The sequence below is a fragment of the Trichosurus vulpecula genome, chromosome 4 (assembly GCF_011100635.1).
Source record: "Trichosurus vulpecula isolate mTriVul1 chromosome 4, mTriVul1.pri, whole genome shotgun sequence".
NCBI classification, from domain to species: Eukaryota; Metazoa; Chordata; class Mammalia; order Diprotodontia; family Phalangeridae; genus Trichosurus; species Trichosurus vulpecula.
Genome location: NC_050576.1, coordinates 369478319 through 369498210, shown reverse-complemented (window position 1 = coordinate 369498210; position 19892 = coordinate 369478319). Strand labels below are relative to the sequence as shown.

Sequence of the window (19892 nt, the reverse complement as noted above, 5' to 3'; positions counted from 1 at the left end):
GTAATCAACTGGAGGGAGGAAAATGGTAAACAGCAAGGGAGTCTCACTTCTGTCTTCCATAATTAATAATTCCCACCTCTTGCCTCTTCAACCCTATCCTACAACATTTCCCCCCCACAGTATTTATACCACTTTAATAACTTTATATATTTTGACTCCAAATCTAGCATTCATTGTGTCCATCTGGTACTTTAGCTGCAATTAGAGTATTTTGCTACCAGGTAAGAAGTAACATTTTGGATATACCCTTAAAAACCTGAACTGAGCAAGATAAAATTTTCCATCTAATTGCCCTTTTAAAAAACAGAATTATCTATTTAAGAAGGAAAGGATAACAATATTAAAAAACAACAAATATACAAAAGATGAATGGGCAGAGTAAAATTTAAAGAAACACTGAATTTAACTATGATGTTTTTGAACCCTTAGTCTCTTTTTTCTTAATGGCTTCAAACCCTTGGCTCTCTCTTCTCAGCTGCTTGACTTGCTGCTGTTTATATCCAAGTTTGTGTGTAACTTGGAGCCAAAATCCTCATCCAGTGACTTCCTTTATAATTATACCAATGAATTCCCTAGAAAGTCTCTGACTGCTGTAAGAGGCCTTGTATACTCCCTTAACTTTCCAGTCCCTCCTGGTAGCTAAAAGGAAGACTTCTATTCTTCACCTGATTCTGACTAAAAGGGAGAAATGAGTTGCTCAAGTAAAGGCATTTTGGGAGTGTAGGGACTGATGGTCATTACATCTTAGAATTCACGATAAAGAGGGAAAATGGGATATTCCAATGCATACCCAATTTGGGGAAAACTGATTTAAAGGTATTCAGAGAAAATATAGGCAGGATCCAATGACTTAAATTCTATAAGGGAAGTAGGCTCAAGAGGGACAGGAAGTTCTCAAGAATAAAATTTGTAGAGACAAAAATTATTCCAGTGAGGAGGGGAAAAGGAGAGCTATCTCTATTAACTTGATGTCACTCGATGGGAAGCTAATTGACCACTTCATATTTTAAAAAGATATGCACAGAAGATCAATACTAAAATGAGCAATGGAGGACAAATACAAAAGATTAGCCTGGTTTTCTAAGTTTTGTAAGCATAGTTATCAGAAGTGTGAAAAACCCAGAATGCACTAAGGAAGCTGTGCTTGCTAAGGGACAACCAAAAGTTGAGGTGGGGGCAAGAGGGAGAGCAAAGAAAGGATAGGAGTGTAGGATCCTTGTTTGAGGTTGATGGGATTCTATAGACAAAGGGATATGCTCAACTCTTATTTGACTTCTGTTTTCTCTTCTGTGGATTATTATATGGGAAAAGAAAAACAAAAATGATCAAAAGGGCATAGAAATCTAAGATTTATGAAGGTTGGCACGAGGGCACTTAACTGTCCTTAGTGAGTTTAAGTGTCCAGGCTCAGCTGAACTAAACCTATATCTAGGAGTCCTGAAATTGGCAGATGTAACTGATGAGGAATTACTGTTGATCTATGAAAGATCAAGAATGATGAGAGGGGTACCATAGGACTGGCAAAGGGCAAAAGATGTCCTGATTTTCAAAAGATGGAAGAAAGTAGATTTTACAAGTGATAGGTTGTCAAACATTCCATTTTTGGGCAAAATTACCTGACTGATACTAAAGAGATGGTTTATGTGCACTATAAAGGAAAAGAATGATCAGGAGCCAGCATGGCTTTATCAAGAATGTAATTTAAATGGGGCAGCTAGATGGCACAGTGAGTAGAGCACTGGCCCTGGAGTCAGGAGGACCTGAGTTCAAATCTGACCTCAGACACTTGGCACGCTTACTGGCTGTGTGTGTGACCTTGGGCAAGTCGATTAAACCCCAACTGCCTTCCCTTATCCCCTCCAAAAAAGAATAAAAAAGGAACAGAACTTAAAGAATAACTTTCTTTACCATTTTTTTTCTTTTTTAAAGGGTGATTAAATTAGGATAGTGTTGATGATAAAGTCTTCTGAATTTCAGGGGAAAAACAAATTGTCTTATGAATTCATTGTGTCTGACATGAAGAACTGTGGGCTACATCAGGGATGTCCAACCTTAGGTTTTTATTGAAATAATAGACAACATATTTTGATCTGCCATTTTAGTGAGAGCTCTGCGGTAGCTGGGCTTCCTTTACTAAAGCATTTATGCAAATTTCTATGCTTGTAGGCAGGCCTGCATTTTGGACAGCCCTGGGCTAGATGATAGTATTTTTAGATAAACTCAGATTTGGTAGAATGATTAAATTCATAAAGCAGTAATTAATGGGTCAACATGGGCCAATGGATTAACCTGAGAGTAGGTCTTTAATGAAGGATCCCAAGGATCTGTCTTTGGCCCTGTGCTATTCAATATTTTTTATCAATGACTTAAATGATGGCATAGCTGCCTGCTAGTCAAATTTGCAGAGATATTTTTGTTATTGTTCCTTCGTTCTCAGGGAGGACTGATGACATTACAAGGGTGATGTCTTGCCTTGACTTGCTGGTGAAATGGATTTAAGTGAGGCAGAGCTTCACACAGTTATCAGCCTCATTCTCTCCTCCAGAGTCATTGAAGTCCACTGGCAAGACAAAATATGAAGCTGGAAAGGATCCAAAATGATTCCAATAAACTAGAATATTGGGCCAAATCTAATTATGTGAACTTTAATAGAGATAAAAGTAAAATTCTACCCAGGGATTCATCTAATCACCTTCATGTGGCTATACCCTAGAATGTGTGAAAAAGACCTAGGGATTTTAGTGGACTCTCAGTTCACAACGAGCCAACAGTGGGACATCGCACAAAAAGATGGTGTCCAGAATGAAGGACATGATAATGTATTCTCCTCTTATCAGACATCATCTGGATTACTGTGTTCCAATCTGAGCTTCACACTTTTGAGTGGACATTGATAAAGTGGAATATGTCTAGAGGAATGTGAGGTAGATGGTGAAGGGCCTAGAAAAATGCCCTGAAATTCAATTCAACAAACATTTATTAATCTCCTGTTGTATATAGGATTGTGTTTGGGACTGGGGATACAAAGAAGAAAAACAGAATAGTATCTGCCCTCAAGGAGCTTATTTTCTACTAGAAAGACTTAAGCGGATACATAAAAATGTAAATACTATTTACAAAGTAATATGGGGGTAATTTCAAGTGTGAGAGAGGACTAATGAAGGAGGGGACAAGTCAGGGAAGGCCTCTTGTTGAAGGTGGCACCTGTGTTTGCTTTCAAGGAAGGCTTAGGGATTCTCTGAAACGGGGGAAGAAGAGATGCTTTTCAGACATGGGGGACCAGTTGTGCAAGGGCATGAAGGCCAGAAATGGAATGCTGCATATGGATAACAGCTAGCTAACTAGAGATGATGACTGAAACTATGGAAACAGATGAGCACACCAAAGGAGGGGGTGTAGGGAATGAAAAGAACCAATGAGAGAGCCTTGGGGAATTCCATCCATATGCATTGTGTGGGAGGAAAAGGATGAAAAGGACATTGAGAAGGAGCCCTCCCAAACTGGGCCTGTTTACCCTTAGGAAGGAGAGTCTTGGAGATGGACATGATAGCTGTCTTCATATACTTCAGGCTTGTCATACTGAAAAAGGAGTAGGCTTGTTCTGCCCAGACACAGAGGACAGAACAAGGAGCAAGTAATGGAAGTTGCTCAGAATTAAGTTTTGTTTAATGTAAGGAAAAACTTACTAATTAGAGCTACATGAAACCAGAATGGGTTTCTTCATGGGTTTATCAGCAATGGAGATTTTTGTTTTTGTTTTTTTTTTTGGTGGAGGCTGGGTGATTGTTAGAATGGATGTTGAAGGGATTCTTGGTGAAGTACTAGTTGGATGAGATTACAGATTCTTAATATGGGGTCTGTGATCTTAAATTTTGGGGGGATAATTTCATTATAATTGGCTTCCTTTGTAATCCTATATGTTTTATTTATGCATTTAGCCACATCATTCTGAGAAGGGGACCATAGGGTCTGCCAAAGGGGTCTTATGACACAAAAACAGAGTTCCTAGACTAGATGAAATCTGAGGTCCCTAAGATTCAGTGAATTTGTGGCTCCTTGTCTTAGCCAGAATGAGCTCATGGAAAGGGAAATGCTCCTTTCTTAATAATTTGTAGTTAATAATGCCTACTTTACTATGTAGGATCAAAAACTACCCCCAGAATTTGGCTAAAAATGCTATTTAAAACAGTAAGCACTTAATATTGAATTAAATTGAACTTATAAAGTCTTAGCTCAAAAAAGAGAAAAATCAGAAAGGCAACCAAATTCATTTTCTTTCCTCTTTTTGTAGGTATATGCTTATGTCACCCCTGAAGACCAAACAGAAGCTACTTTCCTCATCAAGGCCTAGCACTCAGATGGCAAGTGGAGAGAGGCACTGCTCAAGGAAAGAATCTGCAAATCTGCCAAAATGTAGGAAAATCACTACTTCTATGTTAATCATAATGCAAAATTAATCACTGTATATTGTTTGGGCTGCCATTACTTTTGTTTTATGTTTTTAAAAAATAATACATCTAGTAGCATTATTTGCAATTGCAAAAGCCACCTTAGTATTCAATAGTTGCAAAATGACCTAGAAGCAACTTTGGAGTTCAGTAGATGGGGAAATGGCTGAATAAAGTATTAGAATGTAGCTGACTTTAAAGTAAGTAAATACTATAATGCAATTAGTAATGATAAAATATAAAGAATACAAAGAAATGTGGAAAAATAATATTAAAGTGTGAAGAAAGCCGCACCAGAAGAACAGTAAATACAGCCAACTATGATTACATAAAAGAAAAAATGTATCTTATATTCAAATACGAGAGTGACTAGAACAAAGACAATGGAAAAGGAAGGAAATAGGGGAGAGCCACTGAGAGGTTGTTATATATACTTATTTATGGAAATAATTTTTTAAATGTATCTACTAACAAATGTATTGCCACTTGGTTTTATTGTTTAAAGTTCCTAACAAAGTATTTCTTAAGATAATTCCAGTGGCCTTTCAACCCTGCCAACTGGATCTGTTATTGCAGGGCATGTAGTCTGCCTTTCCCTAATGCTCCAGGGCTATGCAGATAGAAAAACTGAACTCTAGTCATCTCCCCCCAGAATAAAAGGCTTAAAATAAGAACTTGGGCATGATTGCCTATAGGACTTGTGGTATTATAGGTAGGACAATCTACCAGTTAGTACAATCTTATATAAAGGCCTTTGACATTTTCTATTCAACTGCCTTTCAACAGCATGCAATTGGAATTGAGAGTATGTCTTTAGATATTACATACGAAAAACGTTATCTGGGTTAGAATCTCTTACCATGTAGTGTAAAGTATTTGTCAGAAGTGAAAATGTACTAGATATAACATATTATCTATCTACATCTTAACCTTTCTTTAGTGAATCTCAATTAAACCTCATGGTACTCTTGGAAGGTAGCTTATCATAATAATAGTTAAGGTTTATAGAGTGCTTCGTAGCCTTTACATTTATTACCTCACTTGGTTTTTACAACAACTCTGTGACATAGGTATTAGACACACGACTCCTATTTTATAGAATAAGAATTGAAGCCCACAGAAGGGAACTGATCTGTTCTTGATCACAGAGCTACTGTGTTAGCAGAACTAGGAATAGAATCCAGGGTCTCTGACTCTAAATATGGCACTGTTTCCTCTTTACTGACACTCTATCATCTTAAAAACTTCTCCAGTCATGTTCAAGGTAACAAAATGAAGGCCTTTTTATCTCCTGCTTTTTCTGTATTCTTTGCCAAGACAAAATAATACAGGTTGCCTTCATATGATTATCATATTGGAGGAAGAAAAATCCTTCTAAATCAGGGACAAGTTTTTCAGTTGAAGGACCCATGATCATCAATCCATGTTTTCAGGTTGAATGAATGAATCACATTGAACTTCAATTACAATTACTAATTGATTGAAGCTGGCTAACATTTAACTCAATCAGATTCAACAAGTACTTGCTAAGGACCAATGTTCTAGGCACTGTACTTGGCTACAAAGACAAAAGCAGACCTGGCAGCAGTTATATAATGGGATAGGTCCAACTGCTCTACTAGTTCACATGTGCCAATGAATTCATTAAAAAGGCATTTTTGTTTTGTTTCATTTTGCTAAAAATTTCAGGTTCGCTGTACACCGGGAAAGGCATAATACATAGATTGCAAGGTGGACCCTCAGGATCTAGAACCAGATTCACCCAAGATAAATCCTCTTCCCAGCTGAGCAATTGGCTAGACCAAAAGTGTTGAATTTCAATAAGCTAATTGAGGAAGGGGAATATCTAGGTAGTATGGTGCCACTGAAGTTGGTTAGATCCAAATGCCATTGGTTTGGCTTCTTTTGACCTAAAGACTCCTCTTTGTGTGCGTGTGCGTGTGCGTGTGCGTGTGTGTGTGTCTCATTTTACCTTATTTGAAATAACTAAGGGTGTGGTGTGATAGAAAAATATTGACCTTGGAGTCAGGAGAACTGGGTTTTAGTCTCAATTTTGACACAGGTTGTGAAACTTTCAGCAGTAATTTAAGTTTCCTAAGCCTCAATTTCCTTATCTGAAAACAGTAAGGATAACAATATTTGCACTACTTAGCTCATCCTGTTATTTTAGGGAAATTACTTTGCATTATTTTGAAACCTGATATCAATAGACTAACTGTTATTCTACTGGGGACCCCTCCTTGTGTGATAGATGAATCGCTGAAGCAAGTGAATCATTTTATGGTATAGAACAGATACCAATTGCCTCCATCTGGAGTGTCTCACTTGGATAAATTAGATCCTGACAATTGGTAAATTTGCTTCCTACAGCAGAAAATATGGGGAATTTGCGCTATTTTTTTCTTTTTTGCGAATTGTCCCTAAAAAAGGTACAAAAGGTAGATACTGGTTGTCCACCAGTAGGTTTCCTTGTTTCCAGTTAAATTTCTATATTTACAATGGCCATCTGGGCAGCAGTATGACACATTCCTCCTATACCTGGGTCCTAAGCTACATAATGATTTTTTTTTTGGTGAAATTACACAGAGTTTTTTAAATCTCTGACAATGGAACATTGAGAATAGAAGTGTCAGCAAAATCAAAATTTATACACTTCTTGGTTGCTTTTTCTTTGGTGACTCTTAGTTTACAGTAACATATACTAAATTAACTCGAATATACACACCGAACTTGTCTCCCTTGACTCCCCCTTCCCTAGCTCCATTCCAATTTGATTTGTTAAGATTTTACAAAGTACTTTCCTCACAAGAACCTATGAAGTTGTGAGTTAGGTAATGCAAGTATTATTGCCTCCTTTTTACTGAAGCTCAGAAAAGTTAAGTGATTTATCTACATGCACATAGGTGAGATAGACCTGAGTCTAGTCAGTATTCTTGTTTGATCCCGTCAATGAGTACTCATTTCAGGGGTGCAGCCAAAACTTCTCAGGATGGAGGTATATTTGTTATAGAACTTCTTCATCCTCTACTTTACTCCAATTAGCTTTTGGATTCTCCATCTATTGTTTTGTTTCGGTGGGTGGTTTGAGAGTTTAGGAGATTTTTTTCTGTGGAATGAATGGGATTTATGGTGTAGAAAGTAGATAAAGGAGATGAAGGATAAGTAATTCTTGATACTTACAATACGCTTGTAAATAGCTTGCCTACAGCTCTGCTTAGTTCGGTTCTCCTTGTTTCCTTCCACCCTACCTCCTTTTTCCTCAGCCCCTTCTCCTAGGGGGAATGGAACTTCCATGTAAATGCAATTTGGTGGTTTATTCTCTTTGGCTTTGGTTTTATCAGAATTCCTCATTTTGTTATTTTTCTGCATCACATAATCTCTCTCTCTCCCTCTCTTTCCTTTCCCCAACACCATTCGACTAGCTTTTATTTTTCCCCCAGTGGCCTTTACCATAGGAGAGAAAAGCCCTATCTTTCTTTTATGAGAATGTCCACCAGCAAAATATGTGCTATGAGTTGTTTTTTCCAAGAGTGGTCCTGAGTTGTGTTCATCCATAAATGCCCTCCTGCTCATTCTACAGCCTGTGGCCATGGGGCAGGGGGAAACTAACTGGCCATCCAGTCAGGACTGAACTCTTGACCTTAATCTTATTAGCACTGTGTTCTAGTAAGCTGATCTAATTAGTCAAGATTGATTGTATTGAGTCTTTGTGACAAAGTGGCATGACAGTTTTCTTAAACTACTGTATGTATAGTTAAGTAACACTGTGTCTACACAATATGTGAAGAGTCCAGTGATTATGTAATAATCAGTGTGAACCATCCAGAAAATTTAACCACCTCCCCCTCCCAAACTTCCCTCCCACCCCAAATCTGTTTCTGAGGAAAAAGAGTAGGCTATAAAAAGAGAACAGTCCTTTCCTCTAGAACAGATCATTGGGTCTCAATTAACTGAATAGTTGCCTCAGTTCCATACCTCACTTTGTGTGGATAAAACCTTAAAATATAACCAGTTTGAAACAGCCCATGGTGTGTTTGGACGTCTTTTAACATAGAAATTCTGATTCCACTGGATAGGCAATGCTCTACTAAAAGAAATTTAAGCCTGTCAGGTTAATTACACAATATTAGGTACAAAAACGAACAGTGCAACACAAAACATAGCTACATCATTATTTGCAGTAAATGTTAACTCTAAATAAGTGCAACCTGTCTATAAATGATTGCTATAAACTCATTAAAAATAAAATTTGATGGATAAAGATGAAAAAAAATTCTCATTGAGAATTTTTTTTTCAAAGTATCAGCACTCATTTAGAGTTTGGGATTTGTGAAAGAAAGCTTTAAAAGGAGCAAACCTGATTGGCTGTGGCTGTTGTGGCGAAGGGGACACTTGTTGCAGGAGTTGTTGCTGCAGAGACAGTGGCGGACGTAGCGCTGTGCATCATGGGTACTTTCAGGAGGGGAACCATGGAAGCAATGAACAGTAGGGTGTAGCATTATGGTGATAGAAGTGGTATTTTGGCATGGTGAATATCAGAGCAGCAAGCCATCATGGGTTAAACCAGCAGATGGCATGCAACCACAATGCAAAGCAAGGAAGCATGGGAGAGAAATAAAAAAGGGAAAATAGCTTATTACAAGTACAATTAAAGGAAGTTTTAAAACATAATCAGTGATTCCCAGAAAATCCAAAGCAGACTCCTTTGGTTGTATTAATAAAAGTTTTATTTCTAAGTATGATTATTCCCCCGAATTTTCTCTCTCTAATCCATGTGGCTATAGAGTTCTTATGAATGTGAATAAAATTGTCCAATAATGTAGGAATCTATAATTTATGTTCTTTGACAGATTTATGAAAGACAAAATGTTCTAATTGTCAGATCAAAATGGGAAACGCTATTCCTTTAAATGATTTATGATTAGGTTGAAATTTTATTAGCATTCAGTAATGCTGAGATTTTCAATTTGGCTCGAAACTTGTATTTTTCAATAGTCCTGCTGTCCTGTTTCAATGGGAACTGCCATGGATTGTTGTTTATTTGTACCCAAAAATTATAGCCTGGGTGCAAATAGTAATAAACTTGATATAAAATAGCCAAATTGATTTTGGTACAATTCATTTTAGATCCATTTTAATTGGAAATAATCAGTAGCTCCTACATTTAATCTTAGCTTGTTTTCACACAATAACACCAACTTTTAAAAAACAATCTACATTTAATATTAAATCATATTTTCCAAGGGGGAACTAAAGTGATAAAAAGAATGACCACAGAAGACATAATAATGAAGATGGCAACTTAAGCATTTTGTCTTATAAAAACATTTCTATTTGCAAAAAGTATTTTAAAGAATTCTGGGAAACTCTGATAACTCTAACACACAGCAAAGAGGAAATAAAGGCACACCACTATGAACTTTAAAACACCAATGAAATTACCCTACTCTTCTTATAAAGTAAGATACCCCCTCCCCTTATGCTAGATCACATAAAATATACAAATAATCAAAATAGAGATCACTGAAAAGCAGATTGGAATTCATGGTTTTATGCTAGTGTAGAATGGTAGTTAGAGCAGGGGATGTCACATCCAAGCTGTAGTTTTCTTAAGAACAAAAACAAAAACAAAACCCTAAAAACCCTATGAGTTAACTCTAAAGTCAAATAAGTCTTCAGATCTAACCATTTCCTAAGGAATGTCTGAGATTTCCAAAAAGAAGTTTGAAGCATGTGAAGGTATCATACAGAATATCAAAGACAAATAAAAAAGGTTGGAACCTACCAATACTGGTAGCGGGTGCCATGCACAAAACTGACCCTGCATGTCATGCAATGGGAGGTGGGAGAAGTGAATAAAGGGAAAGAAACAGGTTAGCTGTTTAGAGTTAACATTCAGAGTGAGATTCAAGCACAAACAGATACCAGCAGAGGTTAGTTTAATGTGACCTTTGAAGATCATTCATAGTTTCCATCATTTATGAATATAACTGACATCATTTTGTGCAAAAATTAAAGCACACTGACTGATAGCCATTTCGTAATTTTGACTTGCATCCATGAAAATGTATTTAATAATATCAGATTTGTTTCTAACTCCTTTTCTAACTCAAAATAATTTGTAGACATTATCAAGTTATTCCCCTTAAAAAAATAGTGGTTATTTTGCAGATGAAAACTAAGTACAGAAAACTATCCAAGGTCACAGTGTGTGAGTCAATAGTGTAGCTAGAAATAGAATCCATATTCCTAAATTCAGGTCAAGTGTTCTATCCACTGTAGACTACATTGTCTTCATTACATTATAATGACTGTTTCTTTTGTTATTGAAGATATTCCAAGTTAGCAAGGTCATCAAGATTCCCAAATAAGAAGTCAATAAATGAAGACTTCTAACTCAAGGCTGCCAAGATGCAAATAGCATTGTCTATGGGTATTTATCTTGTCATTGGCCTATTCCTCATATTGTTTATTTATATAACTTGTATAATTGTATAACTTAAAGTTCTGTATAACTTAACTTGATTGCCCCAGAAAGACATATGCTTTTGTGATTATGCCTCAGGGAGACACACAGAACAGCCTCCCAAGCCAAGAAACTACATAGTGAGGCCCAAAGGGCTTAAAACAGAAGGAAAGAAATTCAGGACCTTAAAGACCACCATGACTCTCCCAAGGACCCCTTCTCATTTTGTCTTGCAATCATACTGGCCTTCACCTTGCTTAGGTAGTTTAGAGAACACTTTGGCTTTGACACTCTTCTTAAAAAGCAGATGGTTAATTCCCTGGCTATGTAGTGCCAGGAATCATTATTTTCCCTTGGCTACTGGCAATTCAGGCTAAAGTTTAAGGACAAGGGGAACCTTACATTTGTGTTTGAAAGCCCATGAACATGGGAAAATGGAGCCTGGGAATCCTTTGGGTGGGTGGGTGGGTGGGAAGATGGGGTATCAATGTCTACATGATCCTCATTGCCTGGGCTCAGCTCTTTGCCTGCTATACTTACAGCAATGGGGATTTGATTTGGATTCTTGTTTCAGTTACAATCCAACTTCTTACTGAGCTGCTTTCATTTTAGACCCAGCTTTGTATCAGAAATTGGGACTGAGTTGGGGGTCAGGGCTTGATCTGACAGTCACTGGAACTGATGGAATAACCTTTTAAGTGAGACCAGTGATTTAGAAGGCTTCAGGGGAGTAGAGAGGAGTGAGTAGATGTTGGAACTTTAGTTCTGCATTCTATCTTGAGATTTGGAGGTTTTAGTGGGATGAAAACCTAATATGAATCAACAGTGGGATCAGACAGCCAAGAAAAGTGAATGTAACCCTAAGGTGCATTAAAACTAACAGTGTCCAAGACTAGGGAGGTAAGAGTGCCACTGTACTCTACCCTGGTTAGATCAGGGTACCATGCTGGTTAGATCAGAAGTGCTATATTCAATTCCTGTCACCATGCTTTATAAAGGGCTGGAGCCATCTGAGGGGGTGGGCAACCAGGATGGGGAAGGGCTTCTGGTTTGTATCTTATAAGGATCAGTTGAACCTATGGTGGATGCTTAGCCTAGGGAAGAGAAAATTTAGGAGGTGAGGCAGAGAGGGATTAGAATGATTCTGCTTGACCTGCAGAGCTAGGAACAATGGTTGGAGATGGCAAAGAGGCAATTTTTAGAAGTTTCCTGACAAAAGATTCTCCAAAGTAAAACTGGCTATGTAAGGTGATAGAGGACTCACCTTCACTGACAATCTTCAAGTCAAAGCCAGATAACCGCTTGTCACCTATATTATTCAAAGGGACTCTTGTTTAGGAATGGAATAAGAATAGAATAAAGCCATCTTAAATATTTAAACAGGACCTGAGGGGAGGTGGCATCATATAGTGGAGACAACACTGGATTTGGAATCAGAAGACCTGGCTCTGCTATGACCCCAGTTTCTTCTGTATGTGAGAGAAGTGGAATAGATGACACATAAGGTCATAATTAGCTTCGAATCTACAATTTTATATAATTTCCTTGAAAAAACGTCTATGAATTTTGCACAAGGCTACGTGGTCTCCATGACTATGTGAACCAAACTATGTGAACCAAAATGTTTGGTTTATTTTTATCACATAGCTACATAGTATTTAATGAAATGAAATGGATAGGTGACCTCTTGTATTGCCAACATGGTCCACTGATGTGTTATATTCAGGAGAGGAAAAAAATGTTCAAAACCTCTTTTATTTGGATATTTTCATCAAAGAGGTTTGTATATATGTATGTAAGTTATCTGAATAACTCTATTATTCATTTAATATTTTATAAACTCAGTTTTTCCATCTGCAAAATGAGCATAATGATGCCTGCCACTGACTATAGTGAAATAATGAGAGAATGTCTGCAAAAGCACTTTCAGCAATTCAGAATAAACCTGTCAGTGATGCCAAGATTTATTATGCTGCTATTTTTGTAGATGTGTATTTTTTAAAATAATTTTCCTAATAGCAAAAAAGAATGATAACTACTGGGTTAAATTTTAAAAGGGAAAATTACCTACTATTAATATACTAAGGGCACCAATGAGGATTGTGTCTGTTTTACATTAGTTTATTTACAGGAGTTCCCAATCTTGCAAGGTATTGAAGGTGTCCACACTACTATTAGACAACATTCTTATATCTTGCATGAAAGTTACCCTGTTTCAGTGGTGCAGATTTAAGTAACTCACCAAAAACTTTACTATGAATGACCTTACAGTAAAGGATAACCTCTATATGGATATATGTTGCTCCTTTTTTCCTTTTATAAAATATTCTAAACAAAAAAAAATTATAGGGAGAAAAAAAATTCTGCCAGTTTAAAGCAAAAAGACCATCATCCATCAAGCAGCAAAATAAAAAAAATGATTTAAAGTAATCATTTGAATTGTGTGATTTAAAACAACAATAATAACAATAATTTTATTATTATCATGGCTATTATGGAGTTTTGGAAATGTACTTTATACAAAGTTAAAAGCAATATCTGAAACTAGCCAGAAGTAAAGTGAGCATAGTATTTCCTGAAATTGGCATGCAAAGGCAAAAAAGGGTTTTGCTAATTTCTTTTCAGATTCATTTTTTTTCAAACATATATGGAGAACATGTACAAGCATCATAAAACTTCAGGAAAAAATGTAGTATTTGAGATGAAGAATTCTTTCATGCATTGCATTTCACAAATGTTTCTATGAGTTTCTCTGCAAAGACTTATATTCTTGCATATTAAAAAAAATCACAATATGACTATCAATGAAAGCACTTTTGACACACCGTTGGCCACTCCAAATTTCACAGAAATATGTGGTTTACAATTAATCTCCCACAGTCAAAATGCACACGAAGCTTTCCTATACAAATGTGAATGATTAATTCATCCAACAGAGGGCAACAGTACACAGCCCCAGCAACTTTTTATGTTTCCTTAATTATTTAATATTCTTCCATAAACAAAAATCAAGAAATCATACATGGCACACAGGAATGATGTGTTTTCTTGATTGGAAAATATCTAAATGATTTCTAAGTGAAGTATTTTTAAATGAGAGATTTTTTTTCTACGATTAAATGAAACAGTTGTTATGGAGGGATGTTAAGTGTTAGTGTTAGAGGTGATAAAACGAATCACAGGTTATCTAAGTTCCATTGTTCAGCAGAGCTCTTGGGATTCATAGGCAGTTGCAAGGTTTGAACTGGGTTTGATGAACTTTCCCACATTTTCTTGTTATTTTCTACCTGTTTTTCAGAATCACAGAATTTTAAGAGTTAGAAGGAACCTTAGAGGTCATTTTGTCCAACGCACTTGTTTTCCAAATGAGAAACCTGAGAGGTGTGGCACAGAAGTGAGATGACTAGCTCCTGGTGACCCTGAAAGTTAGCAGCAGAGCCAAGAGCAAAACCCAGGTTTGTCTCTCTTTCTGTTATACCACGTTGCTGCCCAAACTTATCATAGCCAGGGATAGTGGTGGAAATCTCATCAACCTAACGTTAGGAGATGCCTGTGGAAATCCTGAAATAGCTGATTATCTCAGAGAACCTTGTGCTAAGCCTAACTTGGAATAATGCCATTGAATTACATTAGCCATAGCGACTAGTATATAGGAATATAAATGTTATAAATGTACCAGAATATAATCAAATTGGGCTTTATTTACTATGGTACCAGTGAATCCTTAACAGTAGGTAGTGATTTCCAACATGGGAAAGTGCATTTTGTGGGAGCATAATTTCTAGTTTTAAAATAAATATAAAACTTTAAACCAAGAAAGCAGAGCACTATGAATCCTTTCACTTGCTTAATTCGTATACTTATTACAACTTTAAAAATGTTTTTTTAAAAGATTAATAAACACATGCCAGAGTATACACATACTAACAAAATATCAGGAAAGACTATTAAAAAAACTTCTTAGACTGAAATGCTTACCATACATATTAGGAGCTGAAAAAAAATTCTTAAAAAGATTAGCCACTCTAATAATATGCCATTTAAAATGTTTGATTTCATTAGGTTTTTTCTTGTAGTAAATAAACTAGCTTAAAATTATTTGTTTCCTTTAGCAAGATCAAATAATGTTGAAATACTACCACCATCACTATCACTCCCACCCCCACCTAAAAAAATAATAATTTAAATAAAAAACAACCTCAATATACTTTCTGCTCCCCAGGGCCTAAGTCATTCCCTGGCAATAGTTATACTATGACAGAGAAACAACAGGTCAATTTGGTCTATGGTGTGAAAAAAAAAATACCCAGCTAATTAAGTAAAAGAATGTAAACCAACCATCCATTAACCAATTTTTCCCTGTATTTGGTTCCATACACTATACTATGTAAAGACAATAGCATTTAACAGAATGAGAGCTGGAACCAGGAGTTGGAAAACTTGGGATTCTAATCCCAGGTCCAGTGCTGACTGATCTTTAAGGTTCACCAGTACAATCCTAAGTTTAACGTAAACTACCCTCAAGTAGCCAGAAAGAGTCAATACATTGAAGCATCTCACATGTTACCAGGGAGTGACTTGGCACTAAGGAGAATTAAGGTCTTTGCAAATTTCATATTGATGGAGATGGACAAAAGTATAGACAAGGACAATATGATTGGAAGATTGTCCTTAAATAACATTGCTTGTCTTTTGAATGTACTCTCTAGGAAAAGATCGAGGTTAGTATCCATATATGTTATACATACCTATGCATATATATGCAAATATATATACATACATACATATATATGTATAAAACATTAATAATAAAGCTTGGATTCATTTTGAAATGTTTCATATTAAAAGGATATGTTTATATTAGCAATATTCAGTCTGTAAATACAGAAAAACAAGAGATCTGGTTGTTTTTTTATCATTTATCTCAAGGATCAAATCTAGTAGTTAATTATCTAAACTATTTGACTTTGGAATCATAACAGGCTTTGGATAAGATTCAAATTAACATAAATCCTTCTAGATCCATGTTTCAGTCCGTGCTGTACCTTTAAAAGTAGAGGAGGCGTCACCAAATAGCTTAAAGAAATGAAAAAAAGAGAGTGAATTACCAGAAGCACGTTCAAACCAGTGGTTTTTTTTTCTAAAATATTAAGTGGAACATACCTGTCGGAATAAATGCCGTGTGCTGCTGCAACTGTGCATGGGCTAGTGCCTGCTGACAGTGCAAGACGCTGGGATTAAAGACGGTGCTGGCACCGTTGCTTTTCTCAAGTGCTTGTCTCTTTGGTAAAGGGTGAAGAGCACCGGGAGGAAAGGCCTACAAATAAGGAATTTTGATAAGACTTGTAGAACTTAAAGTAAAAACATACCCAGTCTACACAGAGATAAAATATTGCAACATACTTTAAAAATCGACAGCTAAAGGGATGCCTTTGCCATGCACCTTAATTCAAACAGCAGCGATGTACAATGAGTGAGGTTTTGTTATTGAGGGCAAAAGCATGATTTCATTAACCTAAGACTGTAGCACCACAACTATGGAAAAGGAAACTATCAAGCAACAAAAATGGCATCTGCTTTCAAAATGAGTTAAACTATTCTAAAGGAAAAAGGCACTTGTATTATTAATACCTAGTACTTTTTTTCCCCTAACTACATGAAAATATTTGGAGCTTAAAAGTTAATGAGGATTTTAATGAGAACTTTCTTTTACCAAATCATTGAAACTTGCTTCAAAACTTTTAGAAACGGTATTAAAACATGTTAGGATTAAATGATTCTCTTGCATTTATTACATATGAAAAATGAGATGGCTAAACACTAAATTGTATATTTCCATAAATTAATAATAATGACTGTTTTCAACTGATGTTAAAACAAAAAGCAATACAAATCTCAGTTGGTTTTCTGAAAAGCTACATGCAAAGCGAAAGGTGAAAGGTCAAAGTACCAGGTCTACAGTTGCTTCGAGAGGTCGCTTCATTGCTTTGGCAGTCGACTGAGTCTTTTAATAACAGGCAGCGAGCACATGATGGCAGTGGGCCAATGGGATTCAAGCGAATTAACATACAGGTAAACAGCAAGCAGAGGTGCATCATGGGAACGGCATTGCATTGTGGATAGGTGAGAAGGAAAAAAATATTCTGAATGCAATATACAACATACAAAACACTAGGCATGCACAACAACAAAAATGTTCTCTAAAGAAATGAATATTACACCTTGAATTAGTATTGAAGCAAAAATGCATCTACTATACCTTAGTTAAAAGCATATAAGAGAGTAAGATATAGATGTTTGAAATTCAGGAAAGTTAATTAAAACAGCAGCTTGCATACACACCATAAGCATTTTTATATTGCTTCACAGAAGTGCAAAAATCTTAGACATTACATGGGTTGATTTAGAAGAACTTCTGATAAGTTAGTTGTCAAGTCAAAAATATTCTAATAATTGTTGTGTGCAGCCCGAGTTGTATAATATTACGTTTTCATACCAAATCTACGTAGCAAAGTGAAGTGATAAACTGAGACAAAAAATTCAGGCAAAAAAAAATAACAAACACCAAATTATTTAAGCAAAAGTGTTTGGGACTTTCTTTTTCTTTGGCTGAATTATGTGGATAATTGCCTCAGTTCTCCATTTTACTTTGCCATTGTGGACCTGGCAGTGCGAAGTACCCTTCTGATTTTAGCAAGTTTTGGAATTAAAGTTTGTTTCTCATTTTCCCCAATTTCATACTAAAATTTTATGTCTCTTGACTAACTTATCATCCATTCAATAGTATCTACTACATTTGGAATTGTGGCTTAGGTGTTTTTCACTTACCGCAATATACTGAGAAAATGACACTTTTTTTTTAGCAATATAAGTTTTTCTGAGCTATCATACTCATCTATATTCAGTAATTTTATATGTATATTTAGAAAGATCAGTGACTGAGTTAGTAAGAGCATGGAACTGATTGTTAGAAAAGGAATAACAGCTAAAAATAGCAGACTTGTTAAAATGCTTAAACCAAATAACATATTTAGCACATAACCATACTTTGTTGCCAATATTTGCATTTAAGGGGCTGAAATGAAAACAAAGGTTGATCTGATTAGATCACAACAGAAAATTTTGCTAATATTTTCTAGTTTTTACAAAGATCCATAGCAGCATAATAGCATTCTGTGAAAATACATAGGATCAAAGGAATTGCCATAAATGAAACAAAAAAAAATCCTTTTTTCTGTGCAGCACAATAGGTAAGCCCCTCATGTTTGGTTAAGGAATTCACATTTATGTTGGATTTATTCTAAACTCCAGATGTGGAGGAGTAGACAGAAAATAAATAAAATATGGAAAAGCAGACAGAGTAACACTGAATCTAGACATATGATGGGCCACATTTTCCTCCATAAATAAAGTGTCACTCACCAGCATTTGAAAATTATGATTAAAAATGTGGAATGAGGAGAGAGAGACAAAAGAGCCAAAATGGTCAAAGCAGGGAAAACCCACAAGGAAATCAGGAGACAGAATGTTTGATGAAGAAAAAGATATTCAGGATGACTGAGTACTAACGAGAAGACTGGGAAGAAGGATGGATACAGAAGAAGTTGAAATGAGAGATGAAAAAAAGAAAGTCTGGGTAGAAGGTATACATTAGAATTAATGGCTGCCACTGTTGCTGAACTATGGTTTCTGCTTTAAAAAATGAACACTGGCTACATAGGTGAATTCCTTCCAGAGAAGTTAATATATTGTCATATTGCTCCTGTCGCTTTTTGGTTTAACACACTGAGGCTTATTTCCCTCTTAACAGAATACTTAAAAAATTTAATCAATGATAACTACAGAAGTATACATCCTCTTTTTCTAAAGGGAATTAAAATGAATTTGATAATCTAGCACATCTGAGTCTCAATTATCTTTGGATTTCAAGTAACATCATATTCTCCATGTCCATTTTTGTCATGTACTAGAGTATAACTTAGTTTCTGATCATTTCACTCTTATTTTAGCACCAGAGTACCAGCAGGGCTCAGTAATGCGTATGGGAACCACTGGTGTCCTTGGCAGACCTATTGTACGGGCAAGAAATTTAAAAAAAATAGGGAGGAGAAGAGAGAAAAAGGAAGAAAGAAAACAAAAAGAAAGAAGTATGTAGAGTTGGAAGTGATGGTATGCCATACCAATAATTGCCTCAGACCCTACTCAATGGCCTTAGAATCATCATTTGCCTATCTCTGGACTATTGTGAGTCTTATAGTAGTTCTCATTTTCTATACAGCAAAACCAACCCCTTCACTCAACCTTAGGGATCCTAAAAGAAACTTTTCTAGAATGAAGTCCCCCTGTTGCTGAAATTCTTAGATGCTATCCTCTCCCCCAGTCCTGAACTCCATGAAACCTTTCCCTGAGAGTTGCCTTCCCTTTCTTATTACAACTCTGTAAATGATCTTTACTTTCTCAAATATCTTACAGAACTTTGCATAGACCCCTTCTTTGTACTTATCACATTATACCATGTATTATACGTATGTATTTATGTTTAATCCTCCTTATTCGATACTATACTTTTTGAAGGTTGGTGCTGGGCCATGTAACTTATTTGTTTTTTCCCCAGAGTCTAGCACACAAGCCGTACTTAATAAATGAGTTGAATTATCCTGAATTATCTAGCCTTTTTTCATTGTTTCTGCCCAAACTTTCATTGCCATGTTGAACCAAGCCTTATCCTTACATCTCACTCTTCTTTTTCTAGACAGATCAAAAGGCTTTCCTGTCATTGTTGTTTTGCCATTGTGTGTTGTCCACTAAGCCTTCCCTGTCCAACTGTTAGTGAGACAGTGAATTCCTTAGCCTCGTTTTTGGTTCTGTTAAGCATGCCACTGAACTGTGCCACTTTCTGCTATCTGACCCAGATTGAATTGGTCCAGATCTGTGATTTCATTGCTGTTAAGAGATTTCTACTTTAGGATCTCTCCATA

General features: G+C 36.1%; 1 protein-coding gene across 6 annotated transcripts in view; it reads right to left on the bottom strand.

Annotated features, from left to right (window-relative positions):
- Positions 1-19892, bottom strand: part of MBNL2 (muscleblind like splicing regulator 2) — a 186531-nt gene that overhangs the window by 20059 nt on the left and 146580 nt on the right. Inside the window, exons 6-9 of one of the 6 annotated variants that reach the window (XM_036754503.1) lie at positions 16865-16918; positions 16078-16231; positions 10234-10269; positions 8806-8900 (exon numbers count right to left, since the gene is read on the bottom strand). In XM_036754503.1, the coding sequence (XP_036610398.1) occupies positions 8806-8900; positions 10234-10269; positions 16078-16231; positions 16865-16918 (339 nt within the window). Of the gene's footprint in view, positions 1-8805; positions 8901-10233; positions 10270-15969; positions 15991-16077; positions 16232-16864; positions 16919-19892 lie in introns of those variants that run through there. The other 5 variants (XM_036754505.1, XM_036754509.1, XM_036754504.1 and 2 more) reach the window with 5 other exon arrangements.